We start from the raw sequence: 26,287 nt of genomic DNA, 5'->3' as shown, positions 1-26,287 counted from the left end.
AATTCCCTATGTGGTGTAGCATGGGGTTAATCCTGAAAATATGCTTTTTTAGTCAAATGCAACACTATGTTGGCCTTGGAAGCTTGTCATGACCTATGGATCAAGAAATATGCATGATAATTATTTTTTCCATGTACAATGGGTTCTTACCATCAAGCTCATGTAAGGATGCTTGAAGCTTCACATATATACAAAGAGTATTGAATTTTTTTCCAAAACCCTGAAAGGACACTTTTATGTCTTGATATGTTACCAAGCTAGTGCTAATTTCCTCTCAATCACGCACAAGACCAACCATCAATTGGATAAATGATGATGTGGCAATTCCCTCCTCGTGGCATAATTCCCTTACTAAAACTGTCACATAGACACCCCTTGCCGATGCCAAAATTGCCATGTTGAAGTCCCTCGGTCTGGGGTTTTTTTGGCTCGGATTGATGTTTGGCATAACCTTGGACCCCCACCACGTGGACTCTCGCAATGCCCTCTCGATTCGCGTCGCATCGTTAATGCCATAGGCCGGATAGTCATGTTTCACACTAAAAAACCTTTGCCCACGAATGAGGTATGGACAGCCGATGGCCGTGAGCCCTCACATTGCTAAGTTCACTATTATTGAAGCCAAACGTTTCTCTCCATATGAAAGAGAAAGAGGCGGTGGCCCCGCGGCCAAAGAAACAAAAGCAAGTGAAGATGGAAAATGTGGAGGTGGCCTTGCGGTCAAAGAAACGAAAGCAAGTGAAGATGGAGGAGGCCCTGCGGCCAAAGAAACGAAAGCAAGTGAAGATGGAAAATATGGAGAGGAGGTTGCAGAAAAGGCGCAAATGAAGGTGAAGACTATTAGAGACCAGTGTATTTTTTTTTGGCTAAATATCGCTAATTTGGCTAAAAGCACAATTTGAACCCAGGATCTTGGCTATAACTAGGAGTAAAATTTTATATATTATCGCCAAAAATATGAGCATTAGGTAAGATGTATAAACTTTTAGAGCCAATTTGTAATGTTTTATCTAGAGAACATATTGTAAATTAGAAAAAATATGCTAAGATTTAGAAAATTACCTCTTATAAATGAAAATCATACCACAACGTATTAATCATTTTGACTTAAATAGTGTTTGAGAAGCTAATTTTGTTTCTAATGCTATTATAAGCCTTGAAAAAAAATTGACAATTTTTCTCCAAAACTTACAGTTTATCGCCAAACAGTTGAGCAAAAATCTTAGGGTCTATCCCAAAAAAAATACACTGTTAGAGACCCCTTCAAAATACCCCGTAATGCCTGCGTGTCAGCCCTTCATCCATGTCTTATACTCAGACGAATTTTCATTGACAGACGGTATGTTTCTCCTGAATCCTTTCATTGTGGACAGTTTGGAGTGTTTTGTGTGCTTCCGAAGCAGCAAAGGAATCTATCTTCTCCTTTCTTCAAATAAGCTCAAGACAAAGTTTTAGATGGAGCGCGCATGGAGAAAAAAGCCCTGAAAAAGGCTATTGAGGTGATGTGCATAGAGCACCTCACCACGTCCCAGTAAGTTTGTTATGCTCACAATAAATGTACGCTTGTGGTATGCTTGCTATGTTATACTTCATATTTTGTTTTTTCTAGGTGTTTAAAATGAAGGAGCAACGAAGAGGTGTTTCGGGAGATGCATGTCTCCATCGCTAAGGCCTTCTGGACACTTACCCAACCTAGAAGCAAGGAACAAGCGTCTTTAAAGGCAATGCTACAACACACACTAAAGAAGGATAAACTACAAGGACTTGAGGACTTAGAGGAACTTGAAATCGTCATGGATCAGGTATATGTCATGCTCGTTGTGTTTCATGATAAGCGTCCCTATCTGCTTTTAAGTCATTTGCCGCGCGGCAATACTATCCAATCGTGTAGGCACAACACCACGCCATTGCCACATCAAGACAATGCACATTGGACTGCTACTTTGAGGGTTACTCCTGTGCGAGAGCATGAGGGAGACAAAGAGAAGAGAGAGAAAAACGCTAGAGATTAGATGGAGAAAGAGAGAAAGTGAGACTAGCCATGCCAGACACTCTTGGCTATACAAGAGAGTACAAGGCTTTGCCTCAATCTGACTACAAGGGGACGCCCTCTCTTCTCTATATATGGGGCGGTTAACAATATCCGACCCAAATTTCACACTCCATGGCCCATAAAATGTGGATTATGAGGGTTCACCAGCATAAAATAAGGTGCCTTCTAAAAATTGAATTATCCCCAAGATGCCTAGGAACTAATAGAGCCTTACACTATACAACCATAAAGAAGCCCTCACTTACTAGATCTTGACCAAAAATGTTGGAGACGATCTCTTATAACGGAGTTAGCTCTTGAATTCCCTAGTGCAAACGAGTCAGAGACTGTTGTGGTTAAGCGGTTGAGCCTTGTTATAGACAATCTTTAGATTTTAATGGGTCAAATGTAGCAATTGGTAGAAATAAACGTCAAGGTAAAGAGCAAATGGCAACCATGCAAGAGGATCATACATAGACAAATATAGACTCGTATGATCATGAGACTAGACCTAGTAGTTTACCGGCCAAGGAGCCAAGATGGCAACTCAAGGATTTGAAGCCTCCAATGTATACGGGCTCATCACTCGAACTGCTGATGCAGTTAGGAGTGGCTCTCGGCAGTGTTTTCGGCTTCATGACATGGATGACAATGAGGCAAGAATACAATTTACTCACGATTTTAATGTGGTGCAAGGTTGGGCAGGCATGGTTTTTCCACTGCAGAAGAATTTGACTGTTCAAGAATGTACGGACAAACACAAAGTAATTGTCTTGAAAGTTTCAGAGCATATTCAAAATTTCTTGCAAGTGCAAATTATTTTTTGGAGATTGAGAGAGATAGCGATACCTACCTCTAGTGTGAAGAAAAATGCAATATAGTGAAAGAGGCCTTTGAACTTGTCTCAGAGGAGGTTTTCTCGTACTTCAGTTCCTAGCAAGGTAGGACCTATATGTACACGTGGATCTTTTCAACATCATACGTTTGTTATGTACGTATGAAAAGCATCCATATGTGTTTTTAAAAAAAACTTTTCCATTAAAAAAACATGGTTGAGGGAGGTGATTTCTTTTTGCATGGGTCTTGAGCCTTTCATTTGTGAAATCCCAAGGTTGTAATTTTTGTCCGGACTTTTGTCTAGAGAGCGAACACTTACAGAGAGCTACACATAGGAAGTTTTCAATGCAGAGTTGAACAAAGAATAGAGAATAGGTAATTCTCTTCTTCTTCTTCTCTCTCTCTCTCTCTACGTTGGTCCAAGCTCTCACTAACCGGTCTCACTATCGTTTCTTGTTGCGTGCACGTGCTAGGAGCAACCATGCCTAAAGGTACCAATCCATATTAGCAACACACACCAATGTCATCAAAATTGTCAACACACCTAGGCAACAGGTTTTGGCACTCGTGAATAGTCTTGCAAATACTACAATTTCTTACTAACGGATACCATTATGTATCTTGTTAAGCTCGTGGTAGGTATTGGTACAACAAACAATTGTAAAGGGTGCAAGATCAACTTATGCAGCACACGCAAGATGATGCTCTTGTTGGGGAGTTTGGACCTCTTGCATTATTTGAGCTGCCTACTTCTCATAGTAGGCCGAGAGCTCGCATCATGCAGGATGAAGACGACAAGGTGACATCCATGGCCCTAGGCAAACCACTTTGCCCATGTGCGGGCAGCCAATGGATCTCGGATCTATCGCGACAAGATCTCCTCCGAAATGTCCTTTGATCCATACTGCCCGAACGAGCATGAGTAGCTGATTTACAAGTGAACCTACAAATGGGGGAGGGGGAGTAGAGGGGAGATGAAGCATTAGAGAGAGAAAGGATAGTGACTAGGAAAAAATGGTAAGAGGGGGAAAAAGCTAGAGAGAAATCTACACACACTATAAAGAGAACGCCAGAGAGTGTCCCAAAGGTCGATTGCTGAAACGTTAGGGCACCACATGCCATCGGAAAAGAACAGATGAGACAACTTCAAACACTTCAAAACAATTGAACTCAAAGAGAGTGCACGACACACGAGACAGGGAGTGGCGGAGTTTCGCCCCAAGATAGCACTCGTGTCCGGTGCAGCGGAATTGAAATGGTGAAGATCTAGGTATTACACTTTCATAAATCCTTTCCGTTCTTTCTTTGCGTTAATGATATTTTTTAGCTTGAATGTTGTTTCTTTTTACTTTTCCCTAAAGAGAGGGAATGAGAAAGTGCGGTAGAGATGTGTGGAGAGAGAGAGAAGAGAGAGGAGGAGAATGACACCCGATGGGGTCCCAACCAACCCTTCAAGGGCCCCCTACACCGTTGCTGATGTGGTATTTGCTTTTGATTGTGTAAATAAAATGTACACATGCAAATATCTCAAGTGCAGACTCTACTCACTCCAATGGTGAATGTTGCCGTGGTAACTCCTCAAGAGGAGGCACTTCCGGGGCTGATTTGATGCACCTTTGGATCCTTCTCGATGTGGGATTGTCGATGTCCACGAAGGTTACCGACCGGCCTGAGAGAGAGAGAGAGAGAGAGAGAGAGAGAGAGAGAGAGAGAGATGCTAGTGTGTGGAAGAGGGGGCGATTAGGCCACTTGACTACCAGAGCCGAGAGCGCAATGTATGTCAGACTATGACTGAGAAGTGTTTACCCCCCGGGCCCCATATATAGGAGTTCAAATGGAGGTAGGGCAATGCATAAATAATGCCCCACGACCTAGCAAGGGAAAAAGAGTGGGTGCCCATACAAGGTGGGCGGCCTGACAATGCAGTGGGTGGCCAGCCCGGAGAGATATTAGCCGTACACGTATGCCCTAGACCTCAGTGAAGCAGCAGAGTGGTGTAAATCTAGCAGCCCCTCTTAGCATCGAATGTTGAACGAATCACATGAAGCCGAAGATATGAGGCAAATGATAAAGATGTTTGCTGCAATGTCTGCAGCAGTCTGGGGTGTCCCAACCTCCGAAAAATCTCCACGATCTGATGCCGTCACGAGCAGTGTAGCAAACTGCTGTACTCCGCCGATACAAGGTGAAAATACTGCATGAAGGTCCTGAACTGAGTGTGAAAACAACTCCTTGTCATGAAAGAACTTAGAAGTGCCAATAGACTTGTAAGTGTCTTGCCCAATAGGATCTGTGGTCTCTGTAATCAAATTGTCTGGAGAAAATGGGGAAGCCCATGAACCGTCATGAGTACGACCAGAAGCCTGTCAATGCATGAATGTACAATTCAATGTGGCCAGATGGCTAAGCTGTGAAAAACTCCAGAAGGCCAGATGTAGCAATCTGCACCATAAACGTCCTCCGAAACAAGGAAAGCCAGACTTAGCAATCTGCACTGTAGTAGCTACCATAAGCTACAGCAGTCACACCAGGAGACCACACGGACCACCACCGGATGGTGTCCTGTTAGTAGGTAGGGTAATCCAAGACGAGGGGAAAGCCAAACTCAACAGTCTGCGCTGTGAAGGGCCTCTGAGAAGAGGTGTGGTCAGACCAAGCTGGCTGCACTGTGATCATCTTGTTATGAAGAAGGGAAGCTGTTGCTAAATTGGCTTTGTTTGAAAGAAAAATAATTTTGAATGAATTATTGGATTTATAAGTGAGAGTGTTTTCTCGCTTGGAATACCAAGAAAAATAATTCTAAATGAATTATTGGAATTTTAAGTGAGGTTTTTTTTCTCACTGGAGACAGAGTATTCCTAGTACATCATCCAAAGTAATGACGGGAGCACTGAGAACGGGAATATCTGTAAGGCCACCAAGAACGGGTACTTCTGATGTGTCACATCGGATGGGTGACAGGAGCATCGGGAAGAAGTATCTGACCATCTGGGAACGGACATCTCTGATGCGTCATAGGATGGGTGACATAGAGCATTGCGAAGGAGATTGTACCGTAAGTTCGGTAGGAAAGGACTAGGTGATGGGTATTCTTGATGCGTCACAAGGTAAGTGGCGGGTGCATCGGAAAGGGGATATCCATAGTCGATAGGAAATTCTGAACTGTGTTAGAATTGTGCACAAGGAAAAGCAAGCACTTGAATGAAGATGGGTTCAGAGGAAACTTTGAGGAAAAACAGGTGCTTTCTGAGAAAGCGGGATTGCTTTTCGGGAAAGCAAATGCTTTTCCACGAGGAAGTCTATGTCTGCATTGCAATTGTGCATGTGATTGCATCCAGGGATGCCTGGGAAGTGCTCTAAAAGCATTGTTTTTAACTCATAAGGTTTTATTGAGTTTTTTGGGCAGATTCAAACTATTTTTAAAATACGCCGGCCGCTCATTTAATAAGTGGGCAGCCGTTTGATAAATAAGGCAACAGATCAGCCAGTGTTTTCTCTCTCTCTTTTTTTGGTAGAACAGCGAAAAAGAAGGAAAAATAATAATAATAAAAAAAAACGGCCGCGATCTCTACGCGAGCAGCTATTCGTGCCCGTGGCCAGGAGCTATAAAAGCATCACATGCCCTCACTCAGAGGGGAGGACAGAGTTCACCCGCAAAGAAGACGTTTGCCGGTGGTGCCCATGACTGTCCCAAGTGTACCCGATGTCGCCAAGACCTAGTGTGTGAGTTCCCTCGTGAAGAAGTGCCTACGGAGCGTGTTTCCATCGCGACAAGCTGCTGTTTTTCTCTATTTTCAGCCCATAAACGTCGTAGATGGGGCTGATTTACGAGAAGGAACCTAAGAACACACCTCTTTAGTGTGTAGGATTGGAAGAGAGGATTTTCTATGTAGAGATCTCTTCCGGGGAATTGCTTTTCGAGAACCGAGTTGCGTTTCGAGCGTCGAGAATTTGAAGGTAACGATTTTCATGTTATGATCTTTGAGTATTTGATTGCAGGTGTACTTCCTCTTCGTGAGGGAGTAGGAGCAGAGGAAGGCATGAGCCTTTGCAGGAGAAAAGCGCTCTGAGGAACTAGAGCCAGATCAGCCCAAGGGTTTGTACCCGAGTTTGGGAAGTAGATCCACGGATCGCAGAGAGGTAGTCTCTCAAGTTTGTGATCCGGAAGTTGGGATTCCCAAGTAAGGACTTCGTGTCCGGGAAAGCAGAGTTGTTCTACGGGAAGAGGACTCTGGAAACAGAGTTGGAAAAGAGAGTTGCAGGGATGTCATGCCCTGAGTTTGGAAGGTGAGATTCAGAGGCGAGAACCTTGGTTCTCAAGGATTTAGAATAAGGAACGGAAGTTCCTTGGAATAGGGTTTTGCCCTAGGAATCGGAAGCTGAGGCTTCCGGGAACCATCAAGTCTTGTTCTAGAATGAACGTGGTAATATGTTCGGTTCAAGTGCTTGTATAAACTTCTCCTGAGTAATAAAGATACTATTACGGGGGGGACAAGCCCATCTTTTGGTCCCCAGTACTGTGTCGATCTTCTCACTCTATCTCTCTCTCTCTATCTATTTCTCTCTATATCCTCTGGCTTCAATATTAAGTGATAAATTTTATTTATCCGAGTATATTTTATATTGGTATGCGCTCCCGTTTGTGACAGTGGTATCGAAGCATGTTCTCCTCTCTTTCTCTGTAAAGGAGGACGACTCTGGGAAGATACGGGAAGAAGCCATGACAAGCCAAGAGAGAAGTAAGCAGGCGGAAACCTAAGTCCTGCAAGGAAAAGCTTGCAGAGTTGGGAAAATTTTTCTCTTTGCAAGAAGTCGACACAAGACTTGGAATTCTTTGAGAAGGTGACAAGAGCATGATGCTCAAGAACCTAGAGAATCCAAGGAGCGGAATGCCCAAGATCCTTCAGAACCTAGAAGATATCAAGGAACTTACAACAAGACTTGGATTCAATTCAAGGCTGAATTTTCCGACAATTTTTTTTTTCCTCTACGCTTTGAGGAAGGCATCCAAGAAGATTGGGATCGGTTTGCCCAATAGGAACACGAGCGAGTCAAAGCAAGTAGTGGTTCACTCTTGCCAAGGTAGCTCCATTCTTGATCCTCTCTGAGGAAGGAAAGATGAACAAATTTAACGAAGGACTTTTGCCCGAATTTTGTAAACCCATCTGCAAGATACGTTCTTAGAGCAAAACCCGGTCATCAAATAAGCTAGGATTTCAATCCTTGGATTCCTCGAGCACAAGCCGTAGCAGTCTCTTGCTCTTTTACTCATAAAGAGAGTGTTCATTCACTTGTGCGAAAAGCACTACCATATCTTCCCGGGTAAGGAGTGTTGGTTCATAAGGTACTCAAGCTTAGTGAAAGCTTTTCTTGCTTGAAATCGCGGAATGATTCCTTCCTTTCTGCCGTCCTACCTGCAATAGCAGGTAATTTGTTGGAGAACTACTGGATACCAGATCAATAGTTGACCTTTCGGCTAGTTGAGCAAACCAATTCATCTCAGAAAACAATGTTTCAAATTGATCCTACTCTCATAAATACTCGAGAGTGATTGTCCTAGAGAGACACGTGCATATCCCGTGCATAAAAGCAATACGCATTTTATGAGTTCCTCAAAGATTTAACTTCGATCAAAGACCTGCCCTCTCACTTAAAGTTTGAGGTTCAAAAACTCAGGAGTTAGATTGAATTTCCTTACTCCAAACTTTCTCCGGATAGCAATGTATCCTTTGAGGAGAGGTAACAAAAATTCGTTGTTTCTGTGTTCAATGGTTCTCGTCCCACTACGGGGATTGTATTCTATGAACACTAAGGTGTACACTTTCAGCTTTTATTGCTGACTCCACCATCTGCTGCAAAGCTTGTGATCTCGTAATGCCCGAAAGACCTGTAGCAGATGTTCTCTACGTTCTGCCTCATCTTTGGAGAAAACAATGATGTCGTCAAAGAAAGTGTCAACAAATAGTCTGTACTCTCGAAAATTCCTGTCCATCATTGGGTTAAATGTCGTTGGAGGCCAAAAGGCATCACCAAAAACTCCAATAAACAAAAAGTCGTCCGAAAAGCTGTCTTGTAGACATCTCCCAGCGCGATTCGGATCTAATGATATCTGCTCTTCAAATCGATCCTACTGAAACAAGAGGATCCCTGTAGTCGGTCTAGAATATCATTGATCCTAGGAATCAGAAATCTGTTCTTGATGGTGATTTTGTTGAGAGCTCTATAGTCAATGCACATTCTCCAAGATCCGTCTTTCTTCAAAACCAACAACACCAGAGAGCAATAAGGTGAAGTACTCGGCTGGATAAGACCCTTTTCCAAGAGGTCTTTCACTCAATTCATAATCTCTTCATTCTGGGCTCGGCTCACTCGGTAAGGTGGCCGGTTCGGTGGTGTGCTTCCAGTATCAGATCAATGGTATGATCCTCGGGACGAGCTGGTGGCAACTCGCCTTGCACGCCCTCAGAAAAGCAATCGGCATAAGTGTGAAGAAAATCTTGGCGTTCTTTTCCTAGATCAGACATATTTGTCCTATGATCATCATTCAACTCTTTCAAAAAGATCGAGTAAACAAACAGAGTGGATTTCATTAATTTTGAAACGGCCGAAGCCGATAGAATAGAGACAGACTCGCCCTTAAGTTTCACATAAAGTACAATGGTTCGGCCCTTTTCTGTAGTCAAAATCGCTTTTCTTGCCCGATAGTCGACCGCGGCGTTGTTCTTATGGTACTATGGAATTTCCAGGAGGTTATCACAACCTTCCAAGGGCATTATGTAGAAGTCCTCGTGCCCCAAATACCCCTGACAATGCAACCGAAGTTTGCCAATGACAGATGTAATGGCTACGTCCCTGTTGGGAGCCGCTAGAACTGCCTTTGCTAGTGGTCCCATACGATCGGGTGTAATCTTGAGCCGCGCCGCCAATTCAGGTGAAGTGAAGTTGGCATTGGCTCCTCCATCAAAGAAAATCAAGGCTTCTTGATCTTTCACTTTGCCCCAAGCTCGGCAAAGTTCTGTACTCTCATCAATCGTGCTTGGGTCAGTACGCATGCAATCTGGAACCAGTCCTACTTTCATCTTGCCTTTCCGTCCATGTTCATCAGCTGCTTTTGAACTCTTTGGCCTTTCTTAATCTTGTTCTTTCTGTGCCTTTTTAGGGCACTCGTGGAGATGTGTCCTTGTTCCCCTCATCTAAAACACTTCCCCTCTTTAAAGTAGTTGGCTCTCTCCCGAGGAGTGAGCCGGGGTCGTGCATCCTTATCTTTCTGATCTTGGGGGCTCTTCTTCTTTCTACTTTCATTTTTAGAAGTCTGTTCTATTTTCTGTGTCATGATCTCATTTGTGGGGCGAGTCAAACTGCCTGAGTGAATGGCAAGTCCCCGTTTCGCATGACTCATCAGTTTTTAAATAGAATCTGACTTTTGCTCTAAGCAGTGATCTCAGATCTCCGTAGGGAGTCCCAGGGTAAACCGCTCAATTTGTTCTTTAAATGAGATCTTCTTAAATGGAGAAGCGGGTAGAAAAGAGCTCCAAAATCTCTCGCAGTATGCGTCCAAGGTATCTTTCTTGGTCATCCGAAGATGGTTCCAAGCAGTTCGTATGTCGCGTTCATACTCCCGAGTCAACCAAGAAGAAATAAAAAGCCTTTTAAATTTCAGCCATTTAACTTGCGCTTTCTTGTTCAATAGAAGAGTGGACCATCATGTTCGAGCATTTCCCTTGAAGTAAGAGGTAGCCCTCCGAATCTTGGAGTGCTCCGAGTAATGCCCTCTAGAGAAAGCTATGTCAAACTGCTGTATGAAGGCCAAAGCTCTCGAAGCATCACGGAATCCAGAAAAAGTGTCAAATTTAATTGATTGTCCACGTTCTTTAAATTCTTGAACTTTCTTGCTTTTATCCTCCAAAAAGTCATACTGGTTGGCTTTATAAAAATTCTTCTTCTTTGCATAAAATCCGTAATTATTGGAGTCCGAACTGTTTGAAGACGAATCCTCTGTAGAACTGTTAGAAACTGGGCGAAACTTAGGCTTCTTTGTCTTTTTCTTGCCCTTTTCCCAAGCTTTGCTTTTTGCTTTGCTTTTTCCCTTTCCTGTCTTCTTCGCTCGAGTCAGAAGAGCTAGAAGAACTGTCAGAAGAAGAAGAACTGGATACTCTTTTAAATCTGACACGCTTCTTCTGCTGTCTTGCTGAGGCAAAAGCAGATTGACGACCCAAATAATCCGGGAAGTCAATTCCTTTCTTCTGCTTTTTGTCGTGCTTTTTGGCTTTGTTGGTTGCATCAAAAAGCTGGGTAATCCAAGTATCAACCACCTCTTCTAATTCTTGCTCTGTAAACATCCTTGGAGTAGGAGGTTTCTTAAGTGCCGGTTTGAGGGGTGATTCTGTGGCCTTCCATCACTGAGAGTGGATTTCGTCGAAGGATGTCTGCGTATTTTTTTTTTTCAAATTTGGGATCCTTCGCAATGTTGATCATCATCTTTGTCACATCGTCAACCAATTGTCGACGCTTCATCTCTTCAATCTCCGCCTGAGTAGGCCGAGGCGGCATACTCCTCGTGAGAATCTTCTTCGTGATCTCTTCTCGCATCTCCAGATGCAGAGGAAGTCGACTAATCTCTGTTTGAATCCATAAGTGTCTCGAGAAAAGGATCGGTTTTCCCGGTAGAAGAGAAATCGGCCACGCTCTGATACCAGTGTAACAGACTTGGACACTCCAAGTCAAGATTCTACCGCGACACAATAGAGATTCACTTCAAAACAGTTCACAATTCACAATTGATTCGACACGGCTTGGCGGAGTTCCAAGAGGTATTGGCCCCAAAGACTGGCGCCCCTTTCGGTATTTCTTTTTATATTAATCTTTGAGCAAAGTACAACTCCCGCTCTCGGACTCTACGTCTAGATGCTCTACAGAGGGAGCCCCCCTTGGGTTCTTTATAAAGGTTACAAGGGATGCTAAAAGCAGAGCCCCAAAAGCTTCAAAATCAAAAGCTTCATTTAAAAACCACTTAAAACAAAGCAACTTATTCCAAAGCCTCTCCCAAAAGCTTGCGTAGAAATTCAGCATTGCTTTATTCTGTATAAATCAGCCAGCTTTTCCGTACGTATTGCCACGTCAGTAGTCCAGCGTAGAAAGCGTCGCAAATCACGGGATTCTGTCGTACGGAATGCCACGTCAGCATGTCAGCGGGTTTTTCGGGATCTGGCCAGCCGGGGAGGGTGTGTGAATCTGCTATTAAGCCATACTATGCCACATCATGCCACGTCACCCATTTGTGACAAAGTGTTTTGGACGCGGGGAACAAGGGCACATCTCCGCGAAGCTCCCTAAAAAGGCACAGAAAGAACAAGATGAAAATAGGCCAGAGAGTTCGAAAGCAGCTGAGGAACGTGGAGGAAAAGGCAAGATGAAAGCAGGATTGGTTCCAGATTGCATGGGTACTGCCCAAGCACGATTGACGAAAGTACAGAACTTTGCCGAGCTTGGGGCAAAGTGAAAGATCAAGAAGCCCTGATTTTCTTTGATGGAGGAGCCAAGGCCAACTTCATTTCACCTGAATTGGCGGCGCGGCTCGAGATTACACCCGATCGGATGGGACCACAAGCAGAGGCAGTTCTAGTGGCACCCGGCAGGAACGTGGCCATTACACATGTCGTTGGCAAATTTCGATTGCATTGTCAGGGGTATTTGGGGCACGAGGACTTCTACATAATGCTCTTGGAAGGTTGTGATGTCCTCTTGGGAATCCCTTGGTACCATAAGAACAACGCCGTGGTCGATTATCGGGCGAAGAAAGCGACTTTGACTATTGAAAAGGGCCGAACCATTGTACTTGATGTGAAACTTAAGGGCGAGTCTGTCCCTACTGTATCGGCTTCGACCGTTTCGAAATTAATGAAATCCACTCTGTTTGTTTACTCGATCTTTTTGAAAGAGTTGAATGATGAACATAGGACAAATATGTCTGAACTTGATAAAGAACGCCAAGATTTTCCCCACACTCATGCCGATTGCTTTTCAAAGGGCCTGCCAGGCGAGTTGCCACCAGCTCGTCTTGAAGATCATACTATTGACTATTGATCTGATACCTGGAAACACACCACCGAACCGGTCACCTTACCTTGTGAGCCGAGCCCAGAATGAAGAAATTATGAATCAGTGAAAGACCTCTTGGAAAAGGGTCTTATACAACGGAGTACTTCACCTTACTGCTCTCCGGTGTTGTTGGTTTTGAAGAAAGACGGATCTTGGAGAATGTGCATTGATTATAGAGCTCTCAATAAAATCACCATCAAGAACAGATTTCCGATTCCTATGATTGATGATATTCTTGACCGACTACAGGGATCCTCGTGTTTCAGCAGGATCGTTTTGAAGAGCGGATATTATCAGATCCGAATTGCGTCGGGAGATGTCTACAAGATAGCTTTTCGGACGACCTTCGGTTTATTCGAATTTTTGGTGATGCCTTTTGGCCTTAGCAATGCTCCAGCGACCTTTAACCGAATGATGGACAGGATTTTCAGAGAGTACAGATCTTTTGTTGGCACTTTCTTTGATGACATTATTGTCTTCTTTAAGGATGGGCAAAACATTGTTGACGTGTTAAGCCACTGAAGAACAGAGCCAACTTGCAGATCCCGACCGAGGGGCCAAAACTCTAAGTGAACTATCAAAAGCAGCAAAAGAAGTTTTACCAACTTGCAAAGTCTTACCGAGTGGCCTATTTTCAAAGAAGGGCTCTCACCAACTTATGGGACCCTGTCTGATGGGGGCCAAGTGACCTAAAGATGTTAAAATAAAGCAGGACCAGCACACATACACACACATAAGCTTATTTGCGTAGAAGCTGATGACGTGGCAACATTACGGTCTCCGAATTTTGCGCTGACTGTTGACATGGCAGCTTGTATGGATTCCCAGATTTTATGCTGACCTGCTAACGTGGCAGCCTGTACGGATTTTTGTGATTTACGCTGGGCAGTTTTCAACGCCAGCAATTGGGACCATTTGCTGTTTGTCCGTTTTTCATTCAACTGCTTTTTAGGGCCAAGGGCCTTTAAATATGTGCAGAGGGCTCATTCTTTGGCATGCTCAATACGAAGGTACAGAGGGTGGAGTACCGGCATTGTACTGAGTTTAACTAATATAAAGAAATATTGAAAGGGGCGCCAAGGTTTGGGGCCAATACTCTCTGGGGTGGAACTTCACCACTCCTCGTGTCGTCTCTCTCTTTTTCAGTTCAATTGTTATTGAAGTGCTAAAAGTTTGTTCAGTCTGCTCTTTTCTATTGGCACGTGGTTCTTGTCTTGTGACAGTGGTATCAGAGCATCAGGCGTGTGCTTTTCTGAAAGCATACCGGTCCTACAAAAGAGCAGACAGAGCAAACCGGCGCTTCCAAAGTCTATTGGAATTTTATTTAAAGAAGGTCCGTGCTCCGACCCCGGACCTATTAGCCACTCCCACCCTTACTCCATCGTGCATCGGGTGCGCTTCTGTCTTCATTGCTCATGTCTTACAGGGCATAAGCCATAAAGATCACTTGCAAGAGAAGGATCAATATTTGTTTCAAGCTGCTGTTTTTCTCAGATACGGTGGTGGATGTTTGTAGCTATCAAGCCACTCACTCCAAGGATTTGGCAAGCTTTCAAGAATTTTTTTTGCGCGAAGTTATATGCTTCTTGCAGAGTGGGTTATCCTGAAATGCTTGCCATCGAAACCATGGACGACTATAACCAAACGTTTCTCGACGTGTATGTCACCAGCGTGTGACTACTATCTATCCTTTTTGTTGATTTCTTTCTTATTATCTATTTACTTTCACTTTTTGGAAACACCCCTCGGGAAATCTAACTGCCCTGCATTGCATAGCTAGTGTGGAACTGTCCAGAGGAAGTCCAGGCCTGAGGGCAAGAGAGCACTAAGGTTGGACAAGGACTATGGTTAGCCAAGTGGGGTCATTGACTAGCCAAAGTGGAATCCTTTGCTACAGAGGCTACATTTCAGTTCTGGATGTGGCCGCAGTGTACAAAGAGGGTCGGATGACCTAGAAAGATACAATGGCAGCATCTCCTAAAATTTAGGGAACTGCTATTTTGGGACCTGAAAATGTGTTGACGTCATTACCTCCGGAATGACAAGGGGAACATTTTCTTACTCTGCCGTGAAGTCAACTGGGCAACCGGTTGGGATATTTTTAGGCGGCAACCCCGAAACGGGAAAATGCTTATAAATGTGCCAAGTGGCACCTTCTGGTGCACTTGTCTCATGCAACAAGAAGTGGCGCTGAATTTTAAGCTGGGAGAGGCTCATTTTCAGTTTTGTCACAGGTTAAGAGCTATGGAGTGCTTGCTTTCCCTCTTATGCACAGTGCGGTGCCAGGAGTGATGCCTTGCACGCTACGCACTACCCTCTCTCTCCCCTTTGGCAGTATGTTATGCCCCACTAGTGGGCTCTTCATTTGACCAATGTACAGTTGTGTGGGTTCATGCGCAATTGCCGAGGCAAGAGCCTCTTGCACAGGTACTGGATTAGCTAGCGGCTAATCCCCCCGCAGGTACAGGTGAATTCGGAGAGGTTTCACGCCAGAAATCTCGTCCGATTCAAAGGGCAAGTAGCCCTACAGGTGCGGGAGCTCGAGGACTTGCTACGGATGCGACCGGCACGCGAAACGGAGCCCGAAACAGTGAATTACAGCCTGCTGTGTATTTTTGCAGGTTTAGGGTTTTGGCCCTAAACGGACCCTAATACCCCCAGGAGGTTCGGGGACGCAAGGGGACCGCTGTACAGGTGATCTGGCGCATTTTCAGGGCTGAAAACAGAGAATTCAGCGTGCTGCAGATTCTCGCCAGGTTTTGCAAAGTGCCTGTATGCGTCGGGAAAGTCAGTCAATGTGTGGGAATACTGACTGTGAAGGGTTCTAGTACAGTTATGCTGCCGAAATCGGGCTGGAACAGTGGAAATTCAGCCGAATTTGTGCGGGGCAGCTTGTAGGGAACCACAGCGTTTATTCCCTCTTTTGAACAATAAAGAAATACCGAAAGGGGCGCCTAAGTTAGGGGCCAATCTGGTGTCGGTCTACTCATACAGGTGCAATCTAGCAGCCTGTATCCCTCTCCCCTTTGTTGTGTCTTGAAAGTACAGGTAAAATAGACGACTAATAATGGGTGAAAGCTAAATCAAGGTTTAAAGTAAAGTCTACCGCCCTTTTTGGATTGAACAGGCCGGTTTCAGTGTACCTTCTGGTGTCCTTCTTTAGGTTCGTTCCCTTGGAGTCCCAATGCGAGCGATACACCATTGTAGGAATATTGTCTCTCCAAGCAAGTCTCCACCATGCACGAGCTTATGGACCATGCCGCGGTCGACTACAAATTGATAAAGGGAAAGTTGGAGTTTACCACAGAAGAATCTCCAGCCACTAACCACAACTCTCGATAACAACGAACAAATTTTCGGGAGTCTTGTGACACCCAACTTGAAAGGCCTTGTCTGGCACGTCAATGAGAAACCCTTTTACAAGAAGGCTGATGCTTCGAATGCTTTCAAATAGGGCATACATTTACTACATGTCTTGAGCGAGCCTTGGCGTCTTCAGAGCAACCTTCTGCTCCCACGACAGAACGATCCTCAGGGCCACCTCTAGCCAAGAGAGCTAGACCCGCTATTGGACTAGTCCCTGATATCTATGGCATATGCCTTGAAAGTACAAATGAATTCTGTCAACTATATGGCAAAGTCAATGGCTTGAAAGCCCTTATTTTCTTTGACCCCGGAGCTACAGAGAACTTCATCCATCCAGAATTCTTGAAGCAGATGCACTTCGATAATGATGCAGAGGGTGGAGAAATTGAAGCTGAGCTAGCCACGGGGCAAACTCAGAAAGTGGTACCGCTCATTGGTGCTCTTCCAGTGACTATCCAAGATTATCATGGAAAAGCCGATTTCCACATTATGAAATTAGGCAATTGCAACGCATACCCTTGCATGACAAGAATGATGCGACTATCGAGGTTCGGAACCGAACCATCACCGTGATGCAGAAGGGCAAGCTAATCGTCCTCAAAGTTCGTTGTCCGAACAAATCCCTGAATGAACTCTCTAGCTGTTTTTATAGTTAGATACTTTTGAACACTATTTGAGAAAGTATTATTTGAAATTTGTTTGAAATGGATGCTATCTGTTTTAAACCTGTCTTGGTGCCGATTTGAACTGTTTGACTTTGGTTTTAATACTAGTTTCATTGATTGGTGATTTACTCTCGGAGGGAGTAGCGAGAAATGCTGTTTTGGTATTTGTTTGAACCTTGGAACGACGCCAACGGGATGTCTGGGAAGCGTTTCGTTGTATGCTGGAAAACCTCCGAACGACGCAGACGGGATGTCTGGGGAGTGTTTGGTTGTATGCTTGAACCTCCAAGCGACGCAGATTGCGGTCTAGGGAGTGTTTGGTTGTACTAGTCCTCTGAACTCATGGCCCGGACCTTTTTAGGTTATTTGCTGGGGGAGTAGCTTCATACCACAGACCGCTTGTCTCGGGGGAGTGCTCAACGGCGCTGTTCGTTGTGTCTTGTGACATGCATATGTGAGCATTTGTGTTGCATTGTGATGTGCTAACCATTGAATATTCCTTATTGGATGAGATACTTCTGGGAAGTCAACGACCCAGGATATCAAGAGCTCCGATTTGGAATGAGAAACTGATTGGCCCTCGGAATGTCCCTCGGAAATTTTTGAGCTATCTTGAGTTGTTTTGTAGATATGGTGTAATTGCGGATGATTACTAACTTGCATAGTCTTGCTGAGTGGCCTATTTTTAAAGAAGGGTTCCCACCAACTTATGGGACCCCGTCCGATGGGGCCCAAGTGACCTAAAGATGTTATAATAAAGCAGGACCAGCACACACACACACACAAGCTTATTTGCGTAGAAGCTAATGACGTGGCAACAATACGGATCTCCGAATTTTGTGCTGATTGCTGACATGGCAGCTTGTATGGTTTTTTGGATTTTACGTTGACCTGCTGACGTGGCAGCCTCTACGGATTTTCGTGATTTACACTGGGCAGTTTTCAACGCCAGCTTTTGGGATTAGTTGCTTTTGAGTTTGATTGTTTTTCGTGTAACTGCTTTTCCAGGCCAAGGGCCTTTAAATATGTGCAGAGGGCTCATTCTCTGGCATGCTTCAGTATGAATGTGCAGAAGGTGGAGTACCGGCATTGTATTGAGTTCAAGTAATATAAAGAAATACCGAAAGGGACGCCAAGGTTTGGGGCCAATACTCTTTCTAGAGTGAACAGGGAGCTGTTATTTTCCCCATCAAAAACTCCTTGGAGGGCTAAGAACATCCCTTGCACAAGGAAGGGTTCAAAGTGGAAAGGAGTAGGACTAGAAATTTGTGCCAAGCTCGTGTTCCTTTGCATCTTGCCTTTCACCACCTGTAGTTTGCACAAGGAAAATTGTTCTTCTAGTGTTTCTTATGGTGTGTATCATCGTCTTTATAACAAAATATGATGAGTTCAAATTGTAGATCGCCTCTTTCCTTAACTTGGTTATGCTTGAGACAAAAGTACTTTTCACTTGTGTATAGGGAGAGGAACATATACTTGGAGATAGTGATGCTGAGAGACCATTCACCAAAAGCTTAGATGTGCAGTTTATGGTTGATGAAGGCGAGGCAAAGAGTACCCAAAAGAGTCCGCCGTTTGATATTTGTTTTCGGGTATGCATGTGCTTAAATTTTTGAGTATGTATTGTTATTCATAACTATTCTAATCTCTTTGCCTTTAAGCAGGTGATTGATAGAAGAGTCAACGTCATCAGCAAGAGTGTCGCGGTTCTTGTGGTGAAGTGTCAATATGTGAGTCATGCTTTTTATTTTTACGTTGGATCCTATGCTTGTAACAATGTGGCTCAATTTATTTTCTTGGTGTATTTTTTGCCTTTATGGATCAATAAATCAATTGTTGTCTCATCAATCAGTTAGTTGATTCACTACTTTGTAAAATTTTTGAGGTTCTTGACTGTTTCCTTTTACCGTAAACTTTCGCTCATACTCTTTGTCTCACTCTATGCCTTTGGTAAAATAAGTGTAGAACTTCGATCTGCCGCTGCAATGCGTTTGTGTGGCATTGAGGAATGGTTGCCTGCTATATCTTGCATATGTGCAAGCTTGCCCTCTATCTCTGGCCTTCATGAGAACATGCAAACTTGCACGATTCACGAGGAGGAGTTTCAAGCATGTTCTCCCTAAAAGAACCCTAGTTGGGTTTGACATTTGTATTGTGTCCTCCAATTTCTGTTGATTAGCTCATGTATGGTCATGATGCTTTTACCTGTCGGCTCTATTGTATGAGTGCTTTAGGCATTTGTTACTCAATTTAAGGCTAGTGAAGTAGGGCTTTTGTTGCTAATGGACTATTTTCTTATTCTCAAGTAATTTCTGTTTAATAAAATTAGGATTTTTAAATGTGTACACGTTAAAGTTAGAAACTGTAGATCGATTGGAACTCATAAAAGCCATCAGGAATGAACAACTCAGATGTGTCATATGATGGGTGACATTAAGCATCGTGAAGGAGTTGTTCGGTAAGTTCGGTGGAAGAGACCGATAAACGAGTATTCTTGATGGGTCACGGGATGGGTGGCGGGAGCATCGGATAGAAAATATTCTTTAGGTGCGGGAGGAAGTCTGAACGGGGTAAAGGATCACGCGTAAAGTTGCAGGCACAAGAATAAAGATGGGTTTTGAGAAGTTTTTTCTAAAAAGTAGGATATTTTTAAGTGCTTTTCGGAAAGCAGGTACTTTCCCACGAGGAAATCTATGTATGCATTGCATCTGTGCATGAGGTTGCATGGGGAGTTCTGTGTAAGCATTATTTTTCAGCTCCAAGAATTAGGAGGCACCCCTTTTTCAGCTGAAGACAGCGAGGCCTCTCTCTCTCCTCTCTCTGAAAAGATGCCGTTGGTCTCTTTTTCCTTCTCCTCCCTATTCTAGCGCCACTTTCTGTACTATCGTTTGGGGGTGGGGGTGGGGGGAGAGTTCACCAACTATTTGTGCAGCCATCTTTTGGTCCCCAATACTGTGTTGAGCTTCTCCCTTGTCTCGTTTGTTCAACACTCTACTTATTTTCAGCTTATTGATTATTTGTGCTCGGGATAGTTACCTCTACCACCACCAAGCAATCTGCGTGGCGGTGTCATTGAGGAAGAAAATCATGGATGAAGCGCATGCTTTGCCCTATGCGGGTCACCGGGGTATTCTCCCTACGACCTTAGCATTGGAAAGATACTTCTTTTGGCCAAGCCTTAGAGCAGACATCGATCTGTATATTCGGGAATGCTTGGTTTGCGAAAAAGTCAAGTACGATCGGCGTAAGACGCTTGGGTCATTTTGGGTCATTTCAACCTTTGCATGTGCCTAATCAACCTTGGGAGAGTATTGGATGCCCAAGTCTATTTTGAGCGATCGCATGGCAGAAAATTTTTGGCATGCTGTGACGCATCGTATAGCTAGGACACACACTATTTACGCTTGGAGCAAGGGCGCATGGCCCACGGGTGAACCGTCTCCTTGAGATTAAAAATAGGGGGGTCACAGGTGTCTAACTGGTTACTGTTAGAAAAAAGGTCCCATGCAATGGGTGGTGCCGTGATGGAGCCATGTGAGGGGAGTGGTGGTGCTCCGAGTGTTTGTGTGTCTTCCTTTTTTGTGGCTTGCTTTTGCCATAGTCTACAGCTTGTATACTCGCAAGCTCGCCAAAGCATGCCTTCTAATACTGGTCTCAGAGCTGAAATTCTCACCTTGCCACGGCCGCATGGGGTTGCTTGGCACCCTCTGATATTGACCATACTTTCGGCATTGTTCTCTCCTGAAGTCAGCTGCGCAATCGGTTGGCTGGGTAGTGACTAGTAAAAGGGAATTGGAACCGTGTAGAGAGAGACTACTTTTCCTCCTCTTGAAACCTAGTCCAAACCTAGAGAAAACCCTATCCTCAAAGATATAAAACTTCCTCATTTTAATGGTGAAGAAAAGGATAGAAACAAAGATGCCATTTGCAGTCTCAGGCAGATACGTTTGGAAGAGAGAGATGGATCTTGGAGAATGTGCATTGACTACAGGGCTCTCAATAAAATCACAATCAAGGGCAGTTTTCCAATACCGAAGATCGATTTTATACTGGACAGGTTACAGGGTTCTACTTGTTTCAGTAGGATCGACCTGAAAAGTGGCTAATATCAGATCATGATTTCTCTTGGAGATGTATACAAGACTGCGTTCAGGACGTCCTTTAGATTGTACGAGTATTTAGTAATGCCTTTTGGTCTCACAAATGCTCAACAAGATGATGGACAAGATTTTTCGAGAGTATAGGCCATTTGTGGGCACCTTTTTGAAGGAAATCATGGTATTCTCCAAGAATGAGGCAGAGTATCAACACCACATGTTATAGGATTTCTAGGCATTGAGGCAATATCGGTTGGTGGTGAATGGCAAGAAGAGTGAGTTTTTCTTATCAGAGATCCACTCTTTGGGACACATCGTCTCTTAGAGGGTGTCAGAATGGATCCGGCCAAGGTTGAGACCATCAAAGATTAGCCAGATCTTGAGAATGTTCATGAGGTTCAAAGCTTTTTGGGTTGTGCTCTTACTATCGGCGGTTCATTCAAGAATTTGCGGAGATTGCTTCTCCTCTACGTGCTTTGACACAGAAAGGTGTTCCTTTCACATGGGGACCATTTGAGATTGCAACCTTCCAGACTCTCAAGGAGAAGTTGACGACTGGTTTTGTATTGATTTTGCTCGACTTGAAGTATATTGTGATGCTTGTGGTCGCAGTCTGGGAGCGGTTTGCAGGAGGGCCATGTTGTAGCTTATGAGAGTCGAATGTTTTCCAGACCAGAACGAGTTGCACAGACTTATGAGAAAGAGCTTTTGGTAGTTATCCATGCTCTTACTCAATGGCGACACTTTCTAGTCGAAGCTGATCTTATAGTGTTCAACGATCACTAGAGTTTACACTATTTCTTGTCTCAAAAACAACATTCGGACAAGTAGATGCGATGGGCAAACATTTTGTCACAATTTTACTTTCGGATTGTGCATGTTCAGGGACAGAAGAACGTGGTGGCGAATGCAACTATTTCATAAGCCTTTGGTTTTGAATATTCCGGCAGTTCATCACCACAGCTTCGAGGATATGGTAGATCTGTATGCCACAGATCTAGATTTTGCAGACATCTTTGACCTACAGAGTGGGGAAGTGGCTACTGGCTATTCGGGATATTTGATGTGGAAAAACTTGTTGTGTAATACACAAGCGTATAGGTATATTTTTTAGTCGTATAGCGGATATGCAAATTTCACATTGTGACGTTTTCGTCCCAGTTACGACCCGTTTATTGTGCTAATTCTTTCTATCTTTTGTGGTGCGTATGCTTTATCAACTACCTTATTTTTGTGCTAATTGTTTTGATTTAATGCTTCTTTTAGTGCTAGGCTTCATTATGGCTGAGTCTGCCCTTGATCTCTGGAGTCATGACAGAAACTCATTATGCTGAACTTTGTGTTGATGTATGCTCATCTATGTGTGCGTGTGGTGTGTGTTGTGTTTGGGAGCATATGTTAGTACCTAGTATTACACCCACTAGCATATGAACAGGCATTTAAGTCATCAAATTTAATAAGTGACTTTTTGGCATCATTGAGATTATTTGGAATTGTTTGAAATGTGGCCTCATCAGGAAGGCTTTCTTTATACTTTTCTGCCTTTTCAAAGCACAATTTAAGGCAATCCAATGGGTTATTGGAGATCTCCATTGCCTTGTCAACACTATTGCCATCTGAAACAAATCCATTCCTCTCCTCTTGATACTTGGAGATAGTAGCCAGTGCAAAGTCCTCCTGCAAACCAAAAATACTTTGTATATTATGAAGGAAAATGTATGACCTATCTCAAAATTTAAACTCTAGCACTCCTAGTAGCATTAAGGTGGCTTGCCACTCATTGAAACCTGACACATCTAGAGGTAGCTTGATTTATGAAGAATTGTGAAGGCCCAATTGTGTGTGCTCGACCAACATGTTGGGGGTATATAGGTGACCCATGGGGTCACACTTGAAGCAAGAGGTCCGTACGCGAAGTACTCGCGGCACTAGTGCCCCCAAGCACCTGGCGCTTTCAGTCAGCCAGCCTTAGCACCTTGCGTTTTTCAGCACCATTGCAGCCTTGCCATTCACAGAACCTCAATGTTTTTCAGCCAAAGTCCACCAGCGTTTTCAGGCCTATGATCAGCAGCAGATCAGCATTTTCAGCCCTATGGTCAGCAGCATCAGCGTCTTCAGCCCTTAACATTTACACATTCAAGCCGTCATTCCCTAGTGTTTTCAGCATTCAGCGTTTAGCCTCGCAGTATCAAGTACCTACAACAAGTACTCTTCAGCACTCAGCAACATCGCAGAACCAAGTACCTCTAGCAAGTACCCATTAGTACCTCAGCACTCAACATCTCCATCAAGTACCCATCAACGTCATCAGCATTTAGTCATTGTATTAGCATTTGTGCAAGTAATGAAGAAAGTTTTTGCTATGGCAACAGAGCAAGGGGGCCCTTGAGGGTGGTTGGGACTCGACATGCCGTGTCGTCTCTCTTTTCTCTCTGTGCGTCTCTCTCATTAATTGTGTTCAATTGAGTTTCTCTTTTCAATTGAAGGCAAAGTAGCCTTGTGTTTGTGGGGAGTACTAGATCAGAGCTAAATCCTAAACACTAACGGTGCACTTGACATTTGTATCAGAGCTCTGTACGTGCTTCGGCTTTGCGAACTCAAGGGAAGAACCACCAAGAACCCAAACAGAACGAAGAACCCAAAGATCTCTCTAAGTTTTTCCCTGAAAGAAGCTTCGTGTCCCGATCCCGGAGTTATTAGCCACTCCTACCCTTAGTCCATCGCGCATCGGGCGTGCTCCGTGTTCATCACTATGTCTTTGAACGAAGATCGACATCGGATCCACGAATATCGAGCTTGAATACGAAGATTTCCTTGCCTTGTATGCAGATATGGAAGGAGTTGGAGCAAGGATCCCTAACTCTCTGCTGCATTCGCATTCGCATGTAGCGTGCATCCACTTCTGTTTACAAGCAACCCTTGGAAATACCTCTAGAGTCAGCACCAAGGCTGGTATTCTGCGACAGTAGTAAGTCTACTAGTAACTAGTATGGTCGGTGGTTACGTCGTAGTAGTACCTACATCTGCAGTATCCACCAGTTTGGAGGAGTTTTCATCGGTTTATGCATCCACAAGCATAAGGAGCAGTTTACATCAGAAGTACAGACAAGCATTCAAAGGAAGAAGTTCGACAGTTGTGCCTTACCTATAAGAGGGGGGGATGTCACGTGTGCACTTCACTTGTGCCACGTGGACAAGCGTTTGCTACAGTCTAGCGTCAGTCGTAGTCCTTGTCCTGAGGATCATACTATTGATCTGATACGTGGAAGCACTCCACTGAACCGGCCACCTTACCGTGTGAGCCAAGCCCAGAATGAAGAGATTATGAACCAAGTGAAAGACCTTTTGGAAAAGGGTCTTATCCAGCCGAGTACTTCACCATACTGCTCTCCGGTATTGTTGGTTTTAAAGAAAGACGGATCTTGGAGAATGTGCATTGATTATAGAGCTCTCACTAAAATCACCATCAAGAACAGATTTCGGATTTCGAGGATCGATGATATTCTTGAACGATTACAGGGATCCTCTTGTTTTAGCAGGATCGATTTGAAAAGCGGATATCATCAGATCCGAATCGTGCTGGGAGATGTCTACAAGACAGCTTTTCGGACGAGCTTCGGTTTATATGAATTTTTGGTGATGCCTTTTGGCCTTACCAATGCTCCAGCGACTTTCAACCGAATGATGGATAGGATTTTCAGAGAGTACAGATCTTTTGTTGGCACTTTCTTTGATGACATTATAGTCTTCTCCAAGGATGAGGCAGAACATAGACCCCATCTGCTACACGTCTTTCAGGAATGCGAGATCACAAGTTAGTTATCAATGCTAATAAGAGTGAATTTTTCTTGCTGTAGGATCTAGCTTGACACTTTGTGAGCCTATAGCAAGACGTGCATGCCCAGGCAGGTCATAGTTGCCTTCCACAGTATAGTTAGTCGGTATATAGGCATATTAACCAGAGTTACCCGGAACGCGGAACGGGAACGGCGACAGGCCTCCCTGCGGAACGGGAACGGGCCCGGAATGGGAACGGCGCGGAACGGGAGGCTAGAAAAACACCCAAATATTGTTTTTTTTAGCGTTATGTGTTTGAATACAAGTAGTACTAGAGTCCTTTGACTCTAATACCCACAAAAAACACGATTCGAAGACCATTCAACCTTATTATGACTTGATTGGGATGTGCGGCGCCTAGAGTACATAACACATATACAACATTGAGCAAACACAATGCCCATACACAATGCTCTCAAATAATTGCAAGAGTAGTAGTCAGAGATAACACTTTGGAATTAATTATGGCTAACAAGCCTCAAGGGCCGCCAAGGTGCTACAAAAAAAAACAAAGGGGGGCAAACCAGTGACCACAATACCAAAAGACTGAAGGTGACAAATACCATAAAGATGCTAGTAGCTACAAATGGCAAAGAGGGCAAGGCTCAAGCAACCATACAAAAAGGTAAGGATAAATGGCAAAGACTCAAGACTCAAGAGCCACTAGCTTGAGAGGCCTCCCAATCCGTAGTAGCCGGCTGTAAATCATGCACATCCTCCCATTCCTCATCATCGAGCTCTAGGTCCGGCTCGATCTCAGCCACGGATGAAGTACCTGGTGTTGGTGGATGTGCATCTCCACCTGCCTGAGGAGCCTCTTGCTCCATCTCCCACTGTGTAAAAGGATCTGTCTGTTTGTCTGTACTCTTGCGAAGCATTTTCAAATTTGCGCTGACGAAGACAAGATCATTAGCCTTCTCCACTCCATGCACACTGTTACATGCGGATAGTGGCCCTCTATAATAGCTGCTGCTGCCCTATTTGATGCCTCCCCATCTGTGACAAAGGCCACCACGTGTTGCTCACCGATGGTTTCTATGGCCGCTGTCCACTCTGCAGAGAGGACATCGGCGGACTTGCCACTCTCGGTGGCATCATGAGAGTGCACAAAGTACATCTCTCCACTCGAGTATGCTACGAGACCATGGATAGATCTCTTCCTTGTATCGCTCCACCCGTCGACAATGAGGGAAATGCCATGTTTTGCCCAAAGACGCTGAATATTGAGGGTTGCTTGCTCCACGATAGCCTTCTCTCGATCGAGCAAAGTGGTTCGGAGAGCCTCTGAAGATGGCGGCACATAGCCGGTGCCATACTCTCCTATCCGTTGCACCATGACTTTCCAATACTCCGAC

General features: G+C 44.3%; 1 protein-coding gene across 1 annotated transcript in view; it reads left to right on the top strand.

Annotated features, from left to right (window-relative positions):
• The first annotated feature begins 560 nt into the window (after positions 1-560).
• Positions 561-26,287, top strand: part of LOC147455610 (uncharacterized) — a 61,677-nt gene continuing 35,950 nt past the window's right edge. The window contains exons 1-5 of the mRNA XM_086514346.1: positions 561-850; positions 1,625-1,802; positions 3,343-3,360; positions 18,459-18,590; positions 18,663-18,728. Of these exons, the coding sequence (XP_086370472.1) occupies positions 561-850; positions 1,625-1,802; positions 3,343-3,360; positions 18,459-18,590; positions 18,663-18,728 (684 nt within the window). The remainder of the gene's footprint in view (positions 851-1,624; positions 1,803-3,342; positions 3,361-18,458; positions 18,591-18,662; positions 18,729-26,287) is intronic.

Source organism: Adiantum capillus-veneris, chromosome 6 (genome assembly GCF_014529385.1).
Source record: "Adiantum capillus-veneris isolate H3 chromosome 6, ASM1452938v2, whole genome shotgun sequence".
In the NCBI taxonomy this organism is placed as follows: domain Eukaryota; kingdom Viridiplantae; phylum Streptophyta; class Polypodiopsida; order Polypodiales; family Pteridaceae; genus Adiantum; species Adiantum capillus-veneris.
This window is presented reverse-complemented; position numbering and strand designations above follow the sequence as displayed.